At 41.0% G+C, this 18,465-nt stretch overlaps 2 protein-coding genes across 4 annotated transcripts in view; one reads left to right on the forward strand and one right to left on the reverse strand.

Annotated features, from left to right (window-relative positions):
- Nucleotides 1-3,884, forward strand: part of WWP1 (WW domain containing E3 ubiquitin protein ligase 1) — a 53,821-nt gene extending 49,937 nt beyond the window's left edge. For all 3 annotated transcript variants that reach the window (XM_026054535.1, XM_026054533.1, XM_026054534.1), the window contains 3 exon segments: nucleotides 332-428; nucleotides 724-796; nucleotides 2,247-3,884. In XM_026054535.1, coding sequence (XP_025910320.1) covers nucleotides 332-428; nucleotides 724-796; nucleotides 2,247-2,415 — 339 coding nt within the window. In that variant the 3' untranslated portion in view covers nucleotides 2,416-3,884.
- Nucleotides 3,885-5,469: 1,585 nt separating this feature from the next.
- Nucleotides 5,470-18,457, reverse strand: RMDN1 (regulator of microtubule dynamics 1). Its single transcript, XM_026054557.1, has 10 exons — nucleotides 18,314-18,457; nucleotides 17,769-17,880; nucleotides 15,422-15,509; nucleotides 13,486-13,645; nucleotides 12,655-12,744; nucleotides 11,911-11,966; nucleotides 10,490-10,577; nucleotides 9,199-9,229; nucleotides 7,981-8,114; nucleotides 5,470-6,284 (listed from the first exon to the last, which is right to left on the reverse strand). The coding sequence occupies exons 1-10, from the start codon at nucleotides 18,455-18,457 to the stop codon at nucleotides 6,246-6,248; spliced, it is 942 nt and encodes a 313-aa protein (XP_025910342.1). The 3' UTR covers nucleotides 5,470-6,245.
- Between the last annotated feature and the right edge of the window lie 8 nt (nucleotides 18,458-18,465).

Here is an 18,465-nt window from a genome sequence, read left to right on the forward strand (position 1 = left end):
CAACRACAGCACTTGCTATGGGTGGTGATCTCTGCCACCTTGGCTGTCAGCTCCAGAGAGCACTCGGGAATCCCCGAGGCTGCGAGCGGGCTACCACAGAGCACAGCCAAAGGGCACTGCTAATTCGTAGCTGTGCTTTCTGTTTCAGCGTGGAATAGAATAGATAAGCATAAAGATTCTCGTTAATTACTGAGATGTTGCCAGTCTGCCTTTTGTCACAGTTGATAGGACATAATCTGAAATTGGATCTTCTGGTCGCCCTCCATTTTACCAGAATGGAGAATGACTTTTATTATTTCTTTTTCCTCCTTGTTTGAATTCCTGTGTCTAGTTTGTGAAAGAGACGGACAATGAAGTTCGCATGCGACTTCTGCAGTTTGTTACGGGCACTTGCCGATTGCCACTGGGAGGGTTTGCTGAACTGATGGGTAAGTGAAGGCTGCGGGAGCGTCTGTGCTGTGACTGCTCCGTGTGCAAACGCACCCTGCTGCACATGGGTCCTGCACTCACCCGGCACTGAAATCTCGTATGTCGGGAAAACTCCCAGGAAAGCGTTGAAAAATGAGGAGCAAATGGGCTCCTTTCTRCAAACAGCACGTGCACGTCTGTGCAGTGCTGCGTAGCACATAGAGAGTTCTGTCTGCTGTACCCAAATTGTGCTTTATGTCACATGTACTCCTTAAAAAGAACAAATAGCATTTTTTTTTCTCATTTTCCTTCTAGGAAGCAATGGTCCTCAGAAATTTTGCATTGAAAAAGTTGGTAAGGAAACCTGGTTACCGAGAAGCCACACTTGGTGAGTTGTTTTTACATACATTTTGTGTACCATTAGTGGTTCTCTCTTCTGATTTTGTACTTATTCTAAAAGCTAAAATGAAATCTGATTTGAATCTGTGATATCCATCTTTGGTTTCTTTGACTGCTCTGAGATGACAATATTGGAAGTTCTACTGACTACCTTATTTTATGTTTTTATATTACATTCTTATGTTTTGCTATTGTGTTGTACAATGTCAGTACCAGATGCATCAAAATATTATCCTTCTTGCACAGAACTGAGATTTCCCTAGTTCTTTAACTTAAAGAATATCAAATAACTAAGAAGACGTGTTGTTTTCAAGTTKGTATACAGTTATTAGGTATACTTGTTACATTTCATAGTGTTACTGTATAATCATACAGAATCACAGGATGCTTGAGGTTGGAAGGGACCTTCAGAGATGATCTAGTCCAATCCCCCTGCTCCAGCAGGGACACCCAGAGCACGGGGCAYAGGGCGGCATCCAGGYGGGTTTGGAGACCTCCAGAGAAGGAGACTCCACAACCTCCCYGGGCAGCCTGTSCCMSKGCTCTGTCACCCTCACAGTGAASAAGTTCTTCCTCACATGGAGATGGAACTTCCCGTGTTTCAACTTATTATTTCTGTCAGGATATAATATAGAAATAATCATACAGTCATGAGAGAAACTGGTGCTAATGAAAGCACTGCAGATGTTCAGATCAAGCTCCGTTTGGGCCCGGCTCCCTCCTCGCTGCAGGCTTTGGATGCTGCRCCTGGCATGTGCAGCCCCAACCGGTGCAGCCGGCAGCTCCCCTTGCTCGTGCCCTGCGGGAGGGGAGCAGGGCCCCCTCAGCAGCCCTGCAGCGGTGCCGCCTGCCACAGCAGCCYGGGTGTCACACTGTTTGCTGCGGGGGCCCCAGCGGGTGCCGCTTTCCCGAGTGAGGGGCTCAGGTTGGACACCAGCTTGGCCTAAGGTGGCCGTGGGGCTGAGGGAAGGAGACAGAGCCGCGGCAGGRGTCTCTTCGGGCCAGGTCAGAGGAGGAAAAGCTCTTGACGGGTAAATGTAGCAAGGAGAAAAATTGGGCGGTTTTAGGTGCCTGAATTTGAAGACTTATTTTGCCACATTTTGGCTAATTTCCCAAATTAGGATTACATTAATTTCATGGTGAATATATTCTTTTCTGAATATGGTATATCTCTGAATCTCGGGTTTTCGTTAGTCCTCAAAGGTTATGGGTTTTTTTTATATAATGTGACAATTGCCTTTTTTGTCCTTAAAATATCCCTCTAAAATGTGCTTTTTAAGTGTTCATAGAAATGACAAAGCCGTTTTTTTAATTTCTCATTTTTAGATGACAACATTTTAACTCCTATCTTAAAAGTTTTGTGATGTTCTTCTACAGGTATAGATAAACTCACCAACTCTGTTTTGATTTCTGTTTTTTGTTATTAATGTTTTATTCAGTTTTAATCGTTTGGATTTGCCACCATATAAGAGCTATGAACAACTGAAAGAGAAGCTGCTCTTTGCCATTGAAGAAACAGAGGGATTTGGTCAAGAGTARAAGTGGCTCCTGCTTCAAAAGGAGAGCTTGCAAACTAGAAGGCGCAGCCGACTAAAATTGCACACTTAAATGTATATAAGCTGTTTGTTCTGTACAGTGATCTTTCTGGAACTCTTAAAAGTATAATTGTTCTCCGTTCTTCCACAGAGATATGCAAAACAGTTCAGCCTTTTCTACTTTTATTTATTGCCCTTCCAAATGACCAGAACCCCCCTCATAAATTTTGAAAGCAGACGAAAGACTTATTTAAGATATATATTAAAAATATAAATATATATACTAATGGGCTCTAGTTTTATAGAGCTTGAAGTGTATGAAACATTGCAGCCATTTAAAAGGGCCTGGATTTGCTTTATCTTGGCTTTATTATTCAGAAGAAATGTTAAAACTGCTCTGTGTTCTCTCTTAACATTTCCAAGTTTGTTTTATTGCATGGCTGTTCTAAAAGGAGTTAAAGGCTTAGGCCACACGTATCCTAAATATGTAGAAAAATGCTGCTGGTATTTGAGATGACGGAATATGTTGTTCTGTCAGTTTAACTATTTTAAAACACATAAATAGCTGATATATCCCTCTCTCTACTACAGTGTTGTAGCCAAGGTYATGAATAAAGCCTTTATGACTTGCACAAGAGTCATGTATAATAAGATGAATGTGATTTCATGTTGAAAGCAATTGGTGCCACTGTTCTGACTTACTGTAGGAGCTGAACAGAATATTTTAATTCATTTGAGCAGCATTGAAATTTGTTTACATATTACCTTGGGTTATTGCCACGAGGATGTTAGGTAATCTTTAAAGAAAAAAGTAATAATAAAAGATAAAATACTATACATTTGTTCTTTGGTCTGGTGTCTTGTAGGTTTTTTTTTAAATGTGATGTCCTTTTTCCCAACTTCATAGAGAATATCAATGTAAACTGAGATATAAGAGTATACAAAGGTAATGTGAACTTTGCTGCTTTCTGTGTTCATGTTCAGTTTCAATGATGGGATCTAGTAAACCCAAATGAAAGTTACAGAAGCTTTGCACAGATAAAAATGTTTTTATTAAGTATTAAAGTCATTAAGGCATCCTCTTCAGTTCTTGTGGAAACTCAGATGTTCATGAATTAAGTGTGTCTAAAACCTGTCATTCTCTTATGTAGGCCAAGTTTGTCCTAAGTACACAGTAATACAAAATAATTTCAAAATTTGTCTTATTGATATTGAGGGCATTTGCTGAACTGCAAAAGACATGTAACAAAATCACAAAAACTTACTCGTGAATGATATTAAATGCTACTTTTAGCAAACTGTGCTTCCTATTCTAGAGTAAAATTATCATTTGTATTATGCTTTAAATATTAACTGTAAGTTGATTACATTTAACTTTTACAAAAATTTTGTACACAGGTGAGGATGATCTTAGAATGATTAAAAACACTTCTATAAAATATCCTATTGCACTGTTAAAAGTGTAACTGCAGAAAGAATACCGGTATATCCGTCCTTGTATCCTTCCAAACAGCAACTGAATTCTGCCAAAATTTTATTTTTCTACATAATTGGATATTACATATTGAGGCTTTGCATTCCAAATGCGTGGTGTACTGTGGAGCTGGTAACYTGTACGTAGCTTTGATAGCAGGAGTGGAAGATGCCCAACACACTGCTCTCTATATGGCAGGAACTTCACCCTGAAGAGTTTCAGCAACTTCCACCGTATGAAGGTTTCTCATGCTGTACCAAATATATCCTGTAAAACCATTTTCCAGCACCTACCATTACATTAATTTCAAGTGTAAATCCACCTAAATTACGACGTTTGCCAGCTACAGCAGAGGAAGCTTTAAAACAAGCCCCAAACTCCCGTGCTGGGCAGCAGCAGCTTGTGTGGTTTAKGTGGAGAAATGATAAAGAGGGCTCAATGTCATCTAGCTGAACTCTGTGGATTTGCACTAAYGAGTGACTTGGTGACCCACTACCACCTGCTGAATCTTGTGAATCTGTGAGTGAGTGAACAAAATAAAAGGAGAGAAAAAAAAAGTCAGCACATGGCAAAAATGCACTTGGTTTGTTTTGGTCATTTTTAGGTGTCTCCAAAGTGCAGTAGTTTTCCCCTGTGGATATCAGAAAGCAGTACCTTGTGGCCTTCGGTACATTTATATTAAGTAGTATGTAATCCATGAATTAACTTCAAATGACTGACTAAAGGCATTTGGCTCCCAAGAAAAAAACRAGAACACATATAATGGTCTCTGTGTGGGCATATGCCTAAGGTGGGTGTTCCAGAACCAGGAATTTTAGTAGTAATGCATGGAAACTCTTTTCTGCTCCCATCTGTATGTATGGAAAGTGCAGCTGTACTTGGGAGGAGGGAGGAAGAGAGCTCTGAATAAAGGCTCAGAGCAGGCCAGGGCCGCAATGAGGATGATGGTACTTGATGGAGCTACGCTGTAGTTCCTTAATTCAGTCTGCTCCTGCAAGGAAGTTGACAGCTGCTCCTTCCTGAGCTCCCAAGGATCGTTACCTGGTGCCTGGGTAGCTTTCCTCCCTATGGAGATGCKCCTTTTCAGGGCAAAAAAAAAAAAGATGCAGAAGGTGCTGCTGCCACCAGCTAGAACACACTTGCCAGGCACAAACCTGCTTCTGCCGGGAGCGTTTGCCCGGTCTGCGGCAGCGGCTCTGGTGCGCTGTGTGTCATCCAGCCCCAGACAGCAGGGCGCTGAGCACCTCCTCGTGTTGTCCTACATCAAAATTCAGGAATTTACTACACTGAAGGGGAGAAAAGCAGCTTTTAACTAGCTTCATGATTTGAGGTGAGAAGGAAAGCTGCTCAGCTGTGACTTTTTATCGCTGGCTTGGAAGTGTGGCTTGTGACAGGGCCACTTGGTTTTCCTTGCACCTGCATCCATTGACCCCTAGGTAGGTCATGATGTGGTTCTCAGTGAAAGGAACACCAGGAGTTTATAATTCTAGGCTGCTAGAGTTGCTACTGATAATACTATACAGGATTTTTTTTTTTCATAAGTCCTGTTTTTCTGTTAGTAAAGAATGTTTTTTGAAAATCTTGAATATTCCTGATGCAAATTTTCAGTGTGGGGTATGTAACTTAGGTTAATTCCTTTTGTGTGGAAATTCATGCTAAAATATCAGGGGAAAAGATAGACGTTATCTTAAAAGCTTTACTCCTAACTGGTTTCAGTGTTTTAGCCCTGTCTTCCTAATGTTTTCAGAATATGCATTCCCGGGGTCATAACGGGCTAGTGGCAGAAGGGTGTATTTCCAGCAGCCCTGGTTTGGCCACTAAAGTCTCAGAATTTCAGATCCATTCAAAATGCAGAACATGATCAAATGTCACAAAATGCTGCTTCTTGCAGGGAAGTGCAGGGGGTTCCTGCTTCACCTTTTGTGGTTGCTCATTTTTGCTCAGCCCTTCTTGCAGTCCCGTGTACAGGAATTAAGGTTGCTAGTGTTTTACAGACTTCTGCTTAAGGCTGCACAATCTAAAACTATTAATGTACATTACAGTAGTATCAAAGGTAGCTGAATCACACAGCAAAGAGTGCTACAGAAATTAGTTACAGCTTAATGGCCAAGTAATGGCCATACACCTCTTTTATTTAATATTTCTGTTTCTTATTACTCTTTATACCTAGGAACTTACAGCTGAAAAATATAGAAATCCAACTCAGAATCTCTCAGTYTCTTCCCAGCTACTCATCGATGAAGCCCTTTATTCCCATGTATGTCAACAGACATGAACATGTAATAAAACAAATTAGTGAAAGATAAGTTCAGGCTCTATCTTTATTAAAGGGAGCCAGGAGAACATAAGTAGCAATCTGCTTTGTTTGCTTTTTGTTTTCCTATGCTGGTCACACCTGAGGTGCTGACTTCCCAGTGTCTTGTTGCTTGTTATATAGAATTAAGCAGTTCCAGAGCTTCTTTCTGTACCTAAAAAGAAAATAATATAGTAATAAGGAATCAATGCCATATACAGAAAGGCTCTGCCAGCAGACCTTAGCCTGCAAGCACCTACAGGTGTCACAGTGGTCTATACATTACTGCCCTCCTACAATCAGTCCCCTTTCTTTTCATAGTTGTTGCCATTCTGTAATTTAAGCATAAATGTTCAACATGACTATGAGTGGCAATACATTGTTTTAAACCAGTGCCTGAAGCGTAGCAATTCATTTTGTTTTCAGCCTAGATAAGGTCACTAATGGACTCTTTGTTCAAACAGGAGCGAGTTACTCTCTCTGCCCCTACCTGGCCAGCTGTGGGTTTTCRGAAGTAAAGAAAAGCCAACGCAGAATTGCAAAGTGAGAGACTCCTTTACTCAGGGCTTCTGTCTAAACGAAATAAAATCTGAGTATCCTAAATAGCATCAATATTAAAATGAAAAAGCCTTAACAAAGCAGTTCAGACACTAAGTCAGGTATTAGAGGAAAAGGAGAAAATTTCTGGTTATCAGCCTAAAGACCAAAGGCAGAGACAGCCGATTGTAGTACTACAGYACTGAAGTCTAGTTCYCTCTTTTTGACACCAATTTTGTAGCATTACCCAGAGAATGAAGATATCACCTCCTATCTCCACAGCTTTATAACATTCTAGAAAAGCAAATATGCACCAGCTTGTACCAGCAGCCCAACCACTGCTGCAGCAGCTGAGTGGTTTAAGGGCTTAGCTGTTGCACAAAGACCATTCCTGGCTTTTGCCCAGTTCCTCRGGGAAGAAAGACTGTTGAATGCATCTGAGAAACAAGCAACCACATCCACTCACACCTGCTGAAAGAACTAATTTCATGCCTACCTTAAGCTACTGAATTCCTGCACATCTTCCCAAAGAGTGGATGAAAGGAGTCCTTGCTCACACCTCTACTGAAAGAGGCTACTGAAGAGCTTGCACTCTGGGAGTGACTTCAATCAGTTTGAATCTTACAAAAGGAAAAGCCTGACTGATGTTCCTTCCGCTACAAGATCCAACTGAAGCCCTTCCTACAAAAAGGACATTCGGAATGTCACAACTACCTTGGGTATTTGCTGTAGCAGTAAAAGGCTGCTCTCACACTGCAGCTTTGCAGTGAGTGGATGAGGAGCAGCCACCCCCGGGCCTGCCCGGAYCTGGGTGCTTCGGAGCAAGAGCTGCTGGGCCGGGCGCGTCGCTTCTCCTGGCCACAGGGCAGGGGGAATGAATCTCTCCCCAGCTGCCCACCAGGAAACACAAGGCTGGATTTCAGGGACCTGGCAAGTTTTCCTTCATCCATCCTTTCTTCTTGTGATTCCACTGGAGACTTTTTATTTAGGTCTTTTAAAATGTAACATTTACCTTTTCAGTTTAAGCACAGATTGAGTTTTTCTGTGACCAGCAGAGGCATAGGTTAGCTGCCCTAACTTGAACATAATTAAGGTAACAATAAACATTACCACTAAAAACAAACACACACAGAAAAAATAGCAATCCTTTATTAATAGAAAGCTTCCAACCCTTGTGTTCAGATTACACAACACAGTCTGTGTCTGGATGTAATCCTGCAACAGTTGCTCAATTACAGCTTGCTCTGCAGAAATTTTGCATGCTTCACTGCCATTAACATCACACACGCTGACTCCAGAACATGATTACACTGTCACACTTTTTAACTTCCTACCTGTTTATCCTCCTCTGTATGTGCAGGATATTCCCTGGCTTTGCTCAGCCACAGGAGAGCCATCTTTTTGTTGTTCAACTTCAGGTACGTCTTCCCCAAATAGAGCAAGTTCTTGCTGTAGAAATTGGGATCAGCTGTACAGAAACAGGAATAAAAAAGGTWTGAATGATAGTGGAGCAGCAGACCATCAAAGTCATGACAACATCACTCCCTTAAACACTTCCTTCAGGAAAGATGAATACCACTCTGGTTTAGGAAGCCAATGTAAAAGTTTTGCTTGCTACACCTTCGTACGTTAAGTACATTAATTACACTCTTAAGTACTGCATTCATGTAACTTAAGTAGTTAAATGAACACAGTACGTGAAAGTAAGCCTGTGATAATGGGAAATGGGGAGTCTAGGCACAGCACCAGCTGCTGCTTTTTGTAAAGTCTATGCTTTGGTGGACACAGGAGGTGCAAGCAGAAGTGCAGCCAGCTTAGCAGAATCCRCAAGAGAAGAAAGGGGCGCATCTTCAAATTAGGTAAACCAGCTTTTGTTACATGAAGTGACAGATGACACTAGCTTTGGTTTCATGAAAAATAACAACAAAAATGTCTGGAGCAGCTTTCTCTCTCATTTTTTTTCCCCCAGAAGCTGACGAAGTTGCTTTTACGAGGCGCGTTTTTAGTTACTTACTGTTATCAAAAGACCAGTCTTGCCTACTGCTCATGCTTGGGAGAGCACAGGTTTTCTCAGTTGTTCAGTGTAAAGCCCGGAGACAAAACACTGGCAGTTGTGGGGCTGGGACCGGCCACCCAGACCACATGCAAGCGTCAGCTCTACCCAGGCCTACGCTCAGAGGACTGCTCTGTCACAGACAGCTGCTTATGGGCAGGAAGGTGCAGACATGAGCTGTAATGACTCCTTCAAAACCACTGCCAGACTTGCTGGGTAGTTTTTCAGTCATTGACTTCATTTCAATCATTTCTGTCCCTATTATTTGCAGTTCAGCAGACAGGTTTGTAGCTACAGAAGGAGCCCAAGGAGCCAGAGCTTGGGCCCACTGAGGTCAGACAACCCTCGCTCCCCTCCTACCACCCTCAGTTGGACACGATTTTTTGCAGGCAAAAGCTGGAGATTTGGAACCGAATTTTGAGGTTACATGCCTTGATTAATGCATTATTTCAAGTCATCATGTATTTAAAAAAAAAAAAAAAAATACAAACCAAATTACCTTCTTCTGCCATGTGGAAATACCGAAGAGCCTGTAAAAGGAAAATTCTTCCTTAAAATGGAGCACATGGAACGCAACAATCCACTCAAAGCCCTGCGGATTCTCAGCACAGCTTAGAGCGACCTGTCTTTCAGTCCGTGACGCCCAGCACACGGTTGGTGGGGCAGCACGCACCCAAACACCAATGTTCTCAACACAASTGCTGCTTAGTCAATTATTCCCTGTATTTGTAGCCTCTCGTGCATTTGCACAGTGTCTTATTATTTCTCCCCCAATTCTTCCATGTTCTACTTCCCGTCTTCAACTTGACGCAATCACTGTGAATTTTATTTCTATTTTCTAGTTTCTCTGCAGTGCCTCTCAGCCAGTTCTCATGTATAAATTTAATAGATGAAACAAACCTTGTTCAGAGTACCAGCGTGGACAAGTACTTCATCTAGAACTTACTGATTCTTACGGAATGCTGGCTAGCATTCTCCTCTGAGAGCGAACATTTACGAAAAACACTTTTCAGCGAGTTTCCCATAATGCAGATCAGAAATTTAACTCCATTTCCACTTCTTTCTGATGTTACAGGGAACACACTAATTTTTTTTTTTTCCCTGTTGTGGAAGGATCTATAAAACAGTCCATATTAAAACTGCACAAATTTGCTATCAATATGGCTCTACCACAAGTTCTATGACAATTTTGTTTCTGCAGCCACTCTACTGCAGAGCTTTTTTGCTAGGAATGGTAAGATTCTGCACTACTAAAAATCACAACTGACACTTGGTATTCTGAGACCAATTTTCTACCAAACTTGCAAGCTTGACATTCTTGACAGCTTTGCTTTCTTTCTCAATGAGAACTGACTGCTCAGGCAAGGAAGCTGCCTTTTAAAATTACTTTCTGGTGACACTTCAGCTTCATAAAAAAACAAAAACAAAAACATTGTGGGCCAAATATTTGATTGTTCCACTAGCAAATCAAGATTACAGCAGCAGTTGCAGAAACTTTCCTACTCCTAACTGGAGTTTTGTATAGGCAATTAGTTAATACATCTGTTAGATACCCTAGATAGACATCCTATATTCTCATTTTATTAATGATAGCTGTAAACTTTCAAATTCATGCCCATTTTGTGAGTTCTAGGCTACTCTTGGTGACAGATATTCACAAAATCTACTAGCAGTTTTGTACAAGAAACCCTCTGCGCTGTTCATCACTTTAAGGTGGGCTTTGTGCAGCGAGGCTCGGCCTGAGCAGATAATCCATGAAACACTGCTGTGTCGTTTCATACATTTCATACCTCTCTGTATGTGGACGTGGGAGGCGTCGCAAAGAGCACTGCAGCTATTTTCCTTTGGTACCACGGCATGTCAGCAAAGGAGTAACACCTGGAGTGGAAGGAAACATTTGTGCAGGCACTTCGCATTTCTCTCCTCTTCTGGCCTGGTACTGTGCCTGACSTTACATGTCAGACCAACTGCTTTTACCAAGAACCACGACACCTGCAGTCATCTTAGAAGTTCTGGATGCAAGAACTCTATGTTACAGCCATACCAAACAACTGCAAAAAGTCTAAAATTGCTGCTAAATTCTGCCAAGCAGTTTCTGTGCCTCATTCCGAGGAAGTGTTATTGCATTAGACAGAACTGGAGACCCAGGAGACCCTTGTAGTGCTTTAACCCTTTACCACGTGTGTRCTATTGTTTTTAAAACAATTGAAACAATCACATCATTGTCTGACCTCAGTATTGCCTTGTTTCTTCGCATTTATTAATGTGCAGAAGCAGATCAACAGTATATTCTCCAAATACTGTAATCTATAGAAAAGAAAACAGACCTAAGAAACTACTGTGTTCTAGGCTAGTCCCTTCTACTCAGCATTACTCTACTCAGTCACTTATCTCAGAGATGTTGAAAGAATTAAACATTTGCTAAGTGCTTCAAATACCTAAGACACTCCAGGGTAAATGTTAAAATGACACTACTCATACTTCTTGCTCTCTCACAGTGATTAGAAACGTGTTGCAGAACCTTTGCTGTGCATAACAGCACAGGAGGAGGTAAAAGATTCATAAATACAGCACAGTAGGTTTGGGGGGCAGGTTGGGAACACACAAATTGAGTTGAAATTCCCTCTATTGGGTTTTGCTACTACAGGTTCCCTATCGGAAACACCAAGACAACAGGTTAAATGCACAACAGAAAGTAAGCAAGAGGTGGGGAAGAAAAACAGACAAACAAAACCCAACCCAATCTCTGGTGACACTAAATCCCAGTTTCAGATAAAGAAACCCTGGGACTTGGTAATCAGTACTTGCAAATGTAGGATAGGGACATATTCTAATGGCCAAAGCAACCATGTCTTGAAGACCTTTGTGTTACCTGTGAGGAAAGTTACACCTCCAGCCCCTCACCTGCTCGCTGACAGGTAGCACCCAATCCCTTCATAAATCTKAAGGTGCTATGTTTCAATACAGTACATCGGAAACAAAGCCAAATACAGCTCCATCTTCTGAATAAGAGAGAACAGCCAGACCTTGTCAACATAACTCATCATACACTGCCRGACAGTTCTCATATTTGTATCAACTACTTAACAAGCTGCTCAATTATCCCAAACGCTTCCCCAATACAGTCCAAGTTGCTCAGCTGTTTTATAATCCGGGACATTTTTTTTTCTGTGTCATAAACTGACATTTGCTTGAAAATATAAGGCCTTACCAAATGCCCATAAGATGAATCGATGTAGCATCTTTTGGATTCAGTTCAATGGCTCTCTAGGGAGGGGGGAGGGAGAAAAAAGATGTTAAAAGTTGTTCTGCCACACAGAGATTAATACAGATACAAATGTGTGTGTTTATACAAGACAGGTAAACTTCTTTTTTAATCTGAGCCAGATTAACCATGTGCAGAACTTCAACATGTACAGGATTTAATGCACATCTATCTACCTCCAAATAACTGAGGACATGAGTGCATTTAAAGCACTTGCATTCAGTAAGAGTAGAGTCCCCCAGGAGATTCCCTGTGCTCATAATTTGCTGTAATTTCTGGTGATATTACCCAAATCAGCAGCCATTTTTCCTAATCAATGTTTGGTTTTTGTTATTGCTACACAATCCACAGCTACAGGTATAGTCACACATACATTTCTCAAAAGTTCAACTACACTTTATTACTCCTAACAGGAGTCAGAAGCACTTCAGCTAATCCAAGCACTCTCTTCTATATGGACTCAGTTTACTGCAGGAAGCAATTTACATTCCTGGTAGCTGCAGAGTTCCAGGAATAAAAAAATAACGTGAAAACAGAAGATCCTCAGGGGATAGGAACAGAAGCACCCTTGAAAGTTTTCCTGAAAATCAGTTCACAACTCCATTCATCTATGTATTAGGCATTGATTCCGTGGCCAAGAAACCCCTTCCTCCCTGCAAAAAATCCATCCCCCCAACTAAATGACCTTACCTGGAAGTGCTCTTTGATAACAAAGGCATTAGCAATTTTAGCCTTGATTCCTTCATAATCTCCAACATCGCTGATACAAATTGCATACCACTGTGATCAAAAGCACAGAAAAATTGAATAAAGCACTACAATCAAATAGGAAACATTTTTTTACAAAAACAGAACCAATAACAACCAAGCACTAGTTGCTATGAAATGTTTAAATAATGGCAGAGCAACCTGCTTGTTTCCACAGAGMGATGAATTGACTTGCCCTTACTCAAAATGCAAATAAAAAAAAAATAAAAATAAAAAAAAAACAGACTACATTATTGCCTCTTCATGTCAGAGAATAGGCATAAAGAGATGGAGGGGGAGGAGAGGCAAAAAGAGGGGGCGGAGGCAAAAAGGGAGCGGGGCAGAGGCAAAAAGAGGGTGAGGGGAGACAAAAGAGGGACAGAGCAGGAGAGCAGGAAGGAAGCAGAGCACACAGTCTTCTCGGTGGCACACTGCAAACCTGCTGGTGTGCGCACTGACCGCGTGCTGGGTGTGTGAAATGTTTTCCTGGGTATGTCAGAGCAGAGACCAACTGCAAAGACACAAATTAGTCACCTCTCCCTGTTGTCCTGAACGCACTTAACCAATTGCTGTTTCCCATATAGAGAAGAATGAGCTGCAAAAGTCTGAAGTCTCATCTTAGAAAGAAGCAAGTGAATAAAAGAAAGTTTCCCTCACTCTCAACTGAAATGCTGTGTTGGACTTGGCTGAATGACAATGACATTCATACCAAGCTTCTGCTGTCAGAAACTGAAGGACAACAACATTTCAGCTGAGTCATTTTGCTTTGCTCACCTTGTGTGCTGCAAAGTTCGATTCGTTTTTCTCGAGTGCCTTTTTTGCATGCTCAAGGGCTTCGTAAACCAGCTGCTTCTTCTCCTCTGCCGAAGTGCTGCTGAGCTGGGCTAGATCACGCGCTGCTCGGGCCAGCCGCCACAGCAGCTCCGCATCCTCGCTAGTCGTGAGCAAAAACACCAACGTTCTTAAATAATAATGGCAGCAACGTAACAAAAGGTCTAAAATCTGTATCTTAATTCTTATTTCAAGAGGGTGAGAAGACAACAGTGGATCATCTGTCATTCTATGCTATACACAATCAGAGCAGACAAACAAAAAAGCCAACAAACAAGAAAAAACAGATGCCAGCCCTCCATTACAGACTGCCTAATGATACCTGTCATGCAACTGTGATCTGTGGAGCAAACCTCACTGCAGGGCAGGACTTTGCTTTCTTGAAGAAGATGTAGATTTAAAAAACTCAACAGTACCACTAGAAATGCAAGAAGGGAAACTGTGACTTCTCTGTTCTTTGCTAGACTATTTTTTCCAGTATTCTGCTGATTTCACATTCATGTTTACAGCATCGCATATCTTTATCCTTGCTACATATCTTAAAATATACATCTTTCACATTATGTATCTTTATCCCTACAGTAGTAGCTAAATAGTGAAATTCTTCCTAGAACAACAGTGAAAAAAACACAGAGCAGCCATATCACCATAAGAAGCAGTACATTTGTATATTTACGGTGTACACAATGGTGTATGGTACTTTATGGCCATTTTGTACAGATGAAGTGTTATTACTTTGTTCATAAACTGCTTTGAAACACTACTTGCATCTTGTTATACTTTAATTCAACTATTATTTTCATTAGTGACARAAGACTTTATAATATTAGAATTAAGTCTAAAGACTTAATGCCAAGAAACATGTCAGTGTTTCTTGGTACCTGGTCACAAAAATCTTATCTCCCTATTAATAGGAATTTTGAAGCCAAAACTAGCTGGAACCAAAAATATTAAAATTCACACCTGATCTCAGAAACAAACAAACAAAGACACACCTGTAAGCTCAGAATATCAGTAAGAGATAGTTTTCCTATCCGGAAACAAATTGCATTGCTACTCACAACACAGCAGTTCTGCCACAGTCAATGGGATGACAGAGAATTAGCAGACTCATTTTCCAGCTGAGTCACAAAAATGTTAAGTGCAGTTACTGGGACCATTACTCTTTCCAGAATAGGAAGTACTGTTCTGATACTAGGTCCCTTATACGTCCCTTACAGAGAGGGACGCTCCTTTTGTTTTTCATGTTTTACATATTTTTCTGGCAGTAACAACAAAAATGAACAAAAAAATAATCTCCATTTCCTCCAGAAATGCTCTACGAGGAATCTGATGCCCCGAGGAAAGAGCTTTCTGAAGGATGTTTTCCAAGCTTTTTCTGCCATCAGCAGTGTTCTGTACAGCTATGACATAACTACAAGCAAGCTGTTTGCATTCAGACATAAATCTTAACAGGAGACAAATGCAAACAGAAAGTGTATTTAGCAATGAAAAAATAAAACRACTCTCAAGAACTTTTAATAACCTAAATTCCTGAAATTTTCATTGTTTAGTGATGTGTAGTTACATTCTTTTTTTTAAAAATAAATTTTAAGGAATTCTTGAAATAACAAAGCAAATAAGCAAAAAAAAAAACCCTACAGCAGTGAAAACTAAGTGTCAACCGTCAGCTTCTACAGCTGTGCTCAGCTAACAAGCAGGTCCATTTCATCCAGTTTCCCTCATGAGGAAAAATACCAATGGTCTGTATTTTCCTGCTTTTACAGAGAGGAAAGCAAGATTCTCCCACATACCACAGTTCAACTATTAGCTGAAAAACTAGTACAGAAGAGCACAGTAAAGTCAAAAGAACGTGAGGATATTCAATGTAGCCAAATACCTAGTTTTATGTTGAACCAGCAAGTGATAGAGTTTTTCAGTTTCTCCACTCCCATACAGGTAGTCTGCTTGCTCTACAACTTCTTCTACTTAAGAAGGAACGAGAATCAGGGAAATGTGAGAACAAATTACACGTAAATGGTATATTACAGCATAAACACAACATTAAGAGCAAGATGTTCCAGCTGAACCACAAAAAGCAAGTTAACTAGCTCCTTTTTAGGCCACAGTTCCTAGGGATCAAATCAAGCAATGGCTCTAACGTGAGGCAGGGCTGGTAAGTTGCATTTACCACAGCTAGAGCAGGGCTGGGGAGCTCTTCTCTTGCAGCTATGAAACAGCCTTTGGCAAAGAAGCTTTAAAAGTTTAATGGAGTTACATTAAGTGTCTTTCTCAAAGTGTCAGGCAGTAGAAGCAATAGGTGAGCAGCTGGAAAGCAGAAGAAATAGCAAAGAAAAAATGACCAGGAAGATGAGTGCCAACAGACTGCATGGAGCGCAACTCCCTAATTAGGAAATGTGTTGAATTTGCAGATAACAAACAAAGAAATAAAAGAAATCCAAAAGGTATTGTTAAAACAAACTAACAAAAGAAAAAAGAGTTTTGTTAAAATATTCATGATTCCCAGTATGATTACATAGGTCAAAATAGTGCTGCAGATACAGGCTCATATCTTATTCAATAAAACAAAATTAAACATTATTTAAACTTTTGATGATTGAAGTGCTTAAGATTTTCACAGATACATGACTCCAAAAAATATAACTCATCTACAGAAACATTTATTTTTCAAAACACTAAAAATAAAAATGGACAAAGCAGAACCTGAAAAAAAGAGGCTGGTTTTCTACAGTATTAATTATATGAAGTATACTCTGTTCTTACAACATCCTAAGTTTTATTCCAGAGAATAGTTTAGGACACTAACAATATAAATAGTGCAGTAAGATTTCTCACAGTTGGCTGAATTTATATATATACACACACGTAGGAATAATTATATTTATCATGTACTTAGTTTTATACTTACATAAATAAAACTAAGTATATAGAAAATTAAGTGTGTGTATATATATATATGTAAAATATGCCCCACAAYCAGCAATATCAATTAACATATAGTAGTACAAGATTAGACAGAATGTGGAGAAAAGGAATATTCAAATGGAAGCATGTAGATAACTCCATGAAGTATGTAAGTGTATAGGAGAAAGAACTCCAAGGCTATTAAGTGTAATTTTTTTTCATGCTTTACTATTGGCAGAAGAGTATTTAGTAAGTCAGAAGCCTTGATTAAGTTTCTTTTAGACTTTACAATAATGCATAAGCACTTTCCACTTCCTGGGCATTACTCCTCCATCTGTGATTAAACATAGGACTTACTCCTCCTTTGCAAAGATCCTCCCCACTTCTTCCAAGTTCTTACTGAAGTTTTCACCACAGTGAAGTTTTATTTACAGAACAACAGCCCATCAAAGACTGATGAAAAGAACCCTCTCATCTCCATCTAAAAAGCTTCACTACTCACAGCTCTACAAAAAGTACAAATCCAGGAAGATTAACAAAGCAGCGTGGGCAATTCTTTTACTCCGTCAGCTCTGAACATCTTTTGTTAAACATTAACCACTTAAAAGATAATTAATGGTCTATCTCAATGGATTTAYTTAAGTCTTTAAGATTGGCTCCAGAGTACATGTTCAATTTTACCTTCACCGAACTGCATTATTTGCTCCTTAAGACACACTGCAGATAGGTTTCATTAGATATGTTAATCTATCTAACACACAACACTTCCATCTGAACATTAGGAGGAACTTTTTTACKGCGAGCGTGACTGGGCAGGGGATCAGACTGCCAGGGGAGGCTGGGAATTCTCCTTGCTCAGAGATGTTCCAGAGAGGTCCTGGACAACACGACTTAGGTGACCCTGACTGGGYGGCAGGATGGGACCAGAGCATCTCCAAGACCTTCTTCCAACCTTGATGGCTCTGCGAGCTCAGACCTCACACTTCTCAAAACATCACCCACCAGGTGTCTTAGCTAAGTTATTAGGTATTTATTTCTTCAAGAGTATTTATTAAGTATTTCTTTTCCTTTGCATGTGTCCTGTCCTACCAGGGCAGGCAGGATGCTGGACCTGCCTTCAGTGCCATTTGACAGAACTGCTTGTTTAACCACCACTGAGCCTTAAAATTTTGACTTAATTTGAAAGCATCCTAACATGGAAACACGTCCATCACAGCAGGGAAACTTTACAGCCTAATGCAGTTTCCCTTCACGATCCTGTCACCAAAAGCAACAACTTTGCCACGGAATGACCAGCACACCTCAGAATTTGAGACACTTACCCTTGGAGCTGGCGTGGACCTCTGCAAAGCGGGAAATCAGCCCGTAGGCTTCATAAACCAGGAARGACCCTGCTGACAGCACAACCCCCCTCTTGAAGCCTTTTCCAAGCACCTGCAGGAAACCATAAAATGYACATTAATAAATATTATTACGATGATTTTTTTCTACGAGTCAGAAATTTGGAATCTGGATTGCAGAAAATTATAATGGTATTTCTGACTTAGCACAAGAGAGGGCTTTTGTATGTTAAATATATAAAAATACAGATAAATAAATGCACAGTATCAACATGCTTGCTTCTTTCCAAGCTTTCCAGCAAGGAGATCTACTAATAATGCTTTAAAATATGAACTAAGCACTTGACTGAAGCAAAGCAAGGAGAGCAGCAAACACACGCCAAGAAACAAGGGGGGAAAAAAAGCTTGGATTTTCCGGGAGCACGCAGGGATTCCGTAGGCTCTGAGGCGATACGTGTCTCGCGTGACCCCCGTGCCCGCTGCTCCCGAGGGAACCACGGCTGGGTCCTGGGCTCCCGCCGGGCTACCTCGGTGCCAGCCCCGCTCCGGCCCGCGCCGCCCCTCGCCGCCCTCAGCGGCGGCAGCGCCCGCAGGGAGGCGACGGCGCCRCGGAGCGGCCGCGCCAGCGCCGCCATGACACCACTCGGCCCCGCTGCCGGCACTCTGCGCATGCGCCCTG

Source organism: Nothoprocta perdicaria, unplaced genomic scaffold (genome assembly GCF_003342845.1).
Source record: "Nothoprocta perdicaria isolate Ctin4 unplaced genomic scaffold, notPer1 scaffold_122, whole genome shotgun sequence".
In the NCBI taxonomy this organism is placed as follows: domain Eukaryota; kingdom Metazoa; phylum Chordata; class Aves; order Tinamiformes; family Tinamidae; genus Nothoprocta; species Nothoprocta perdicaria.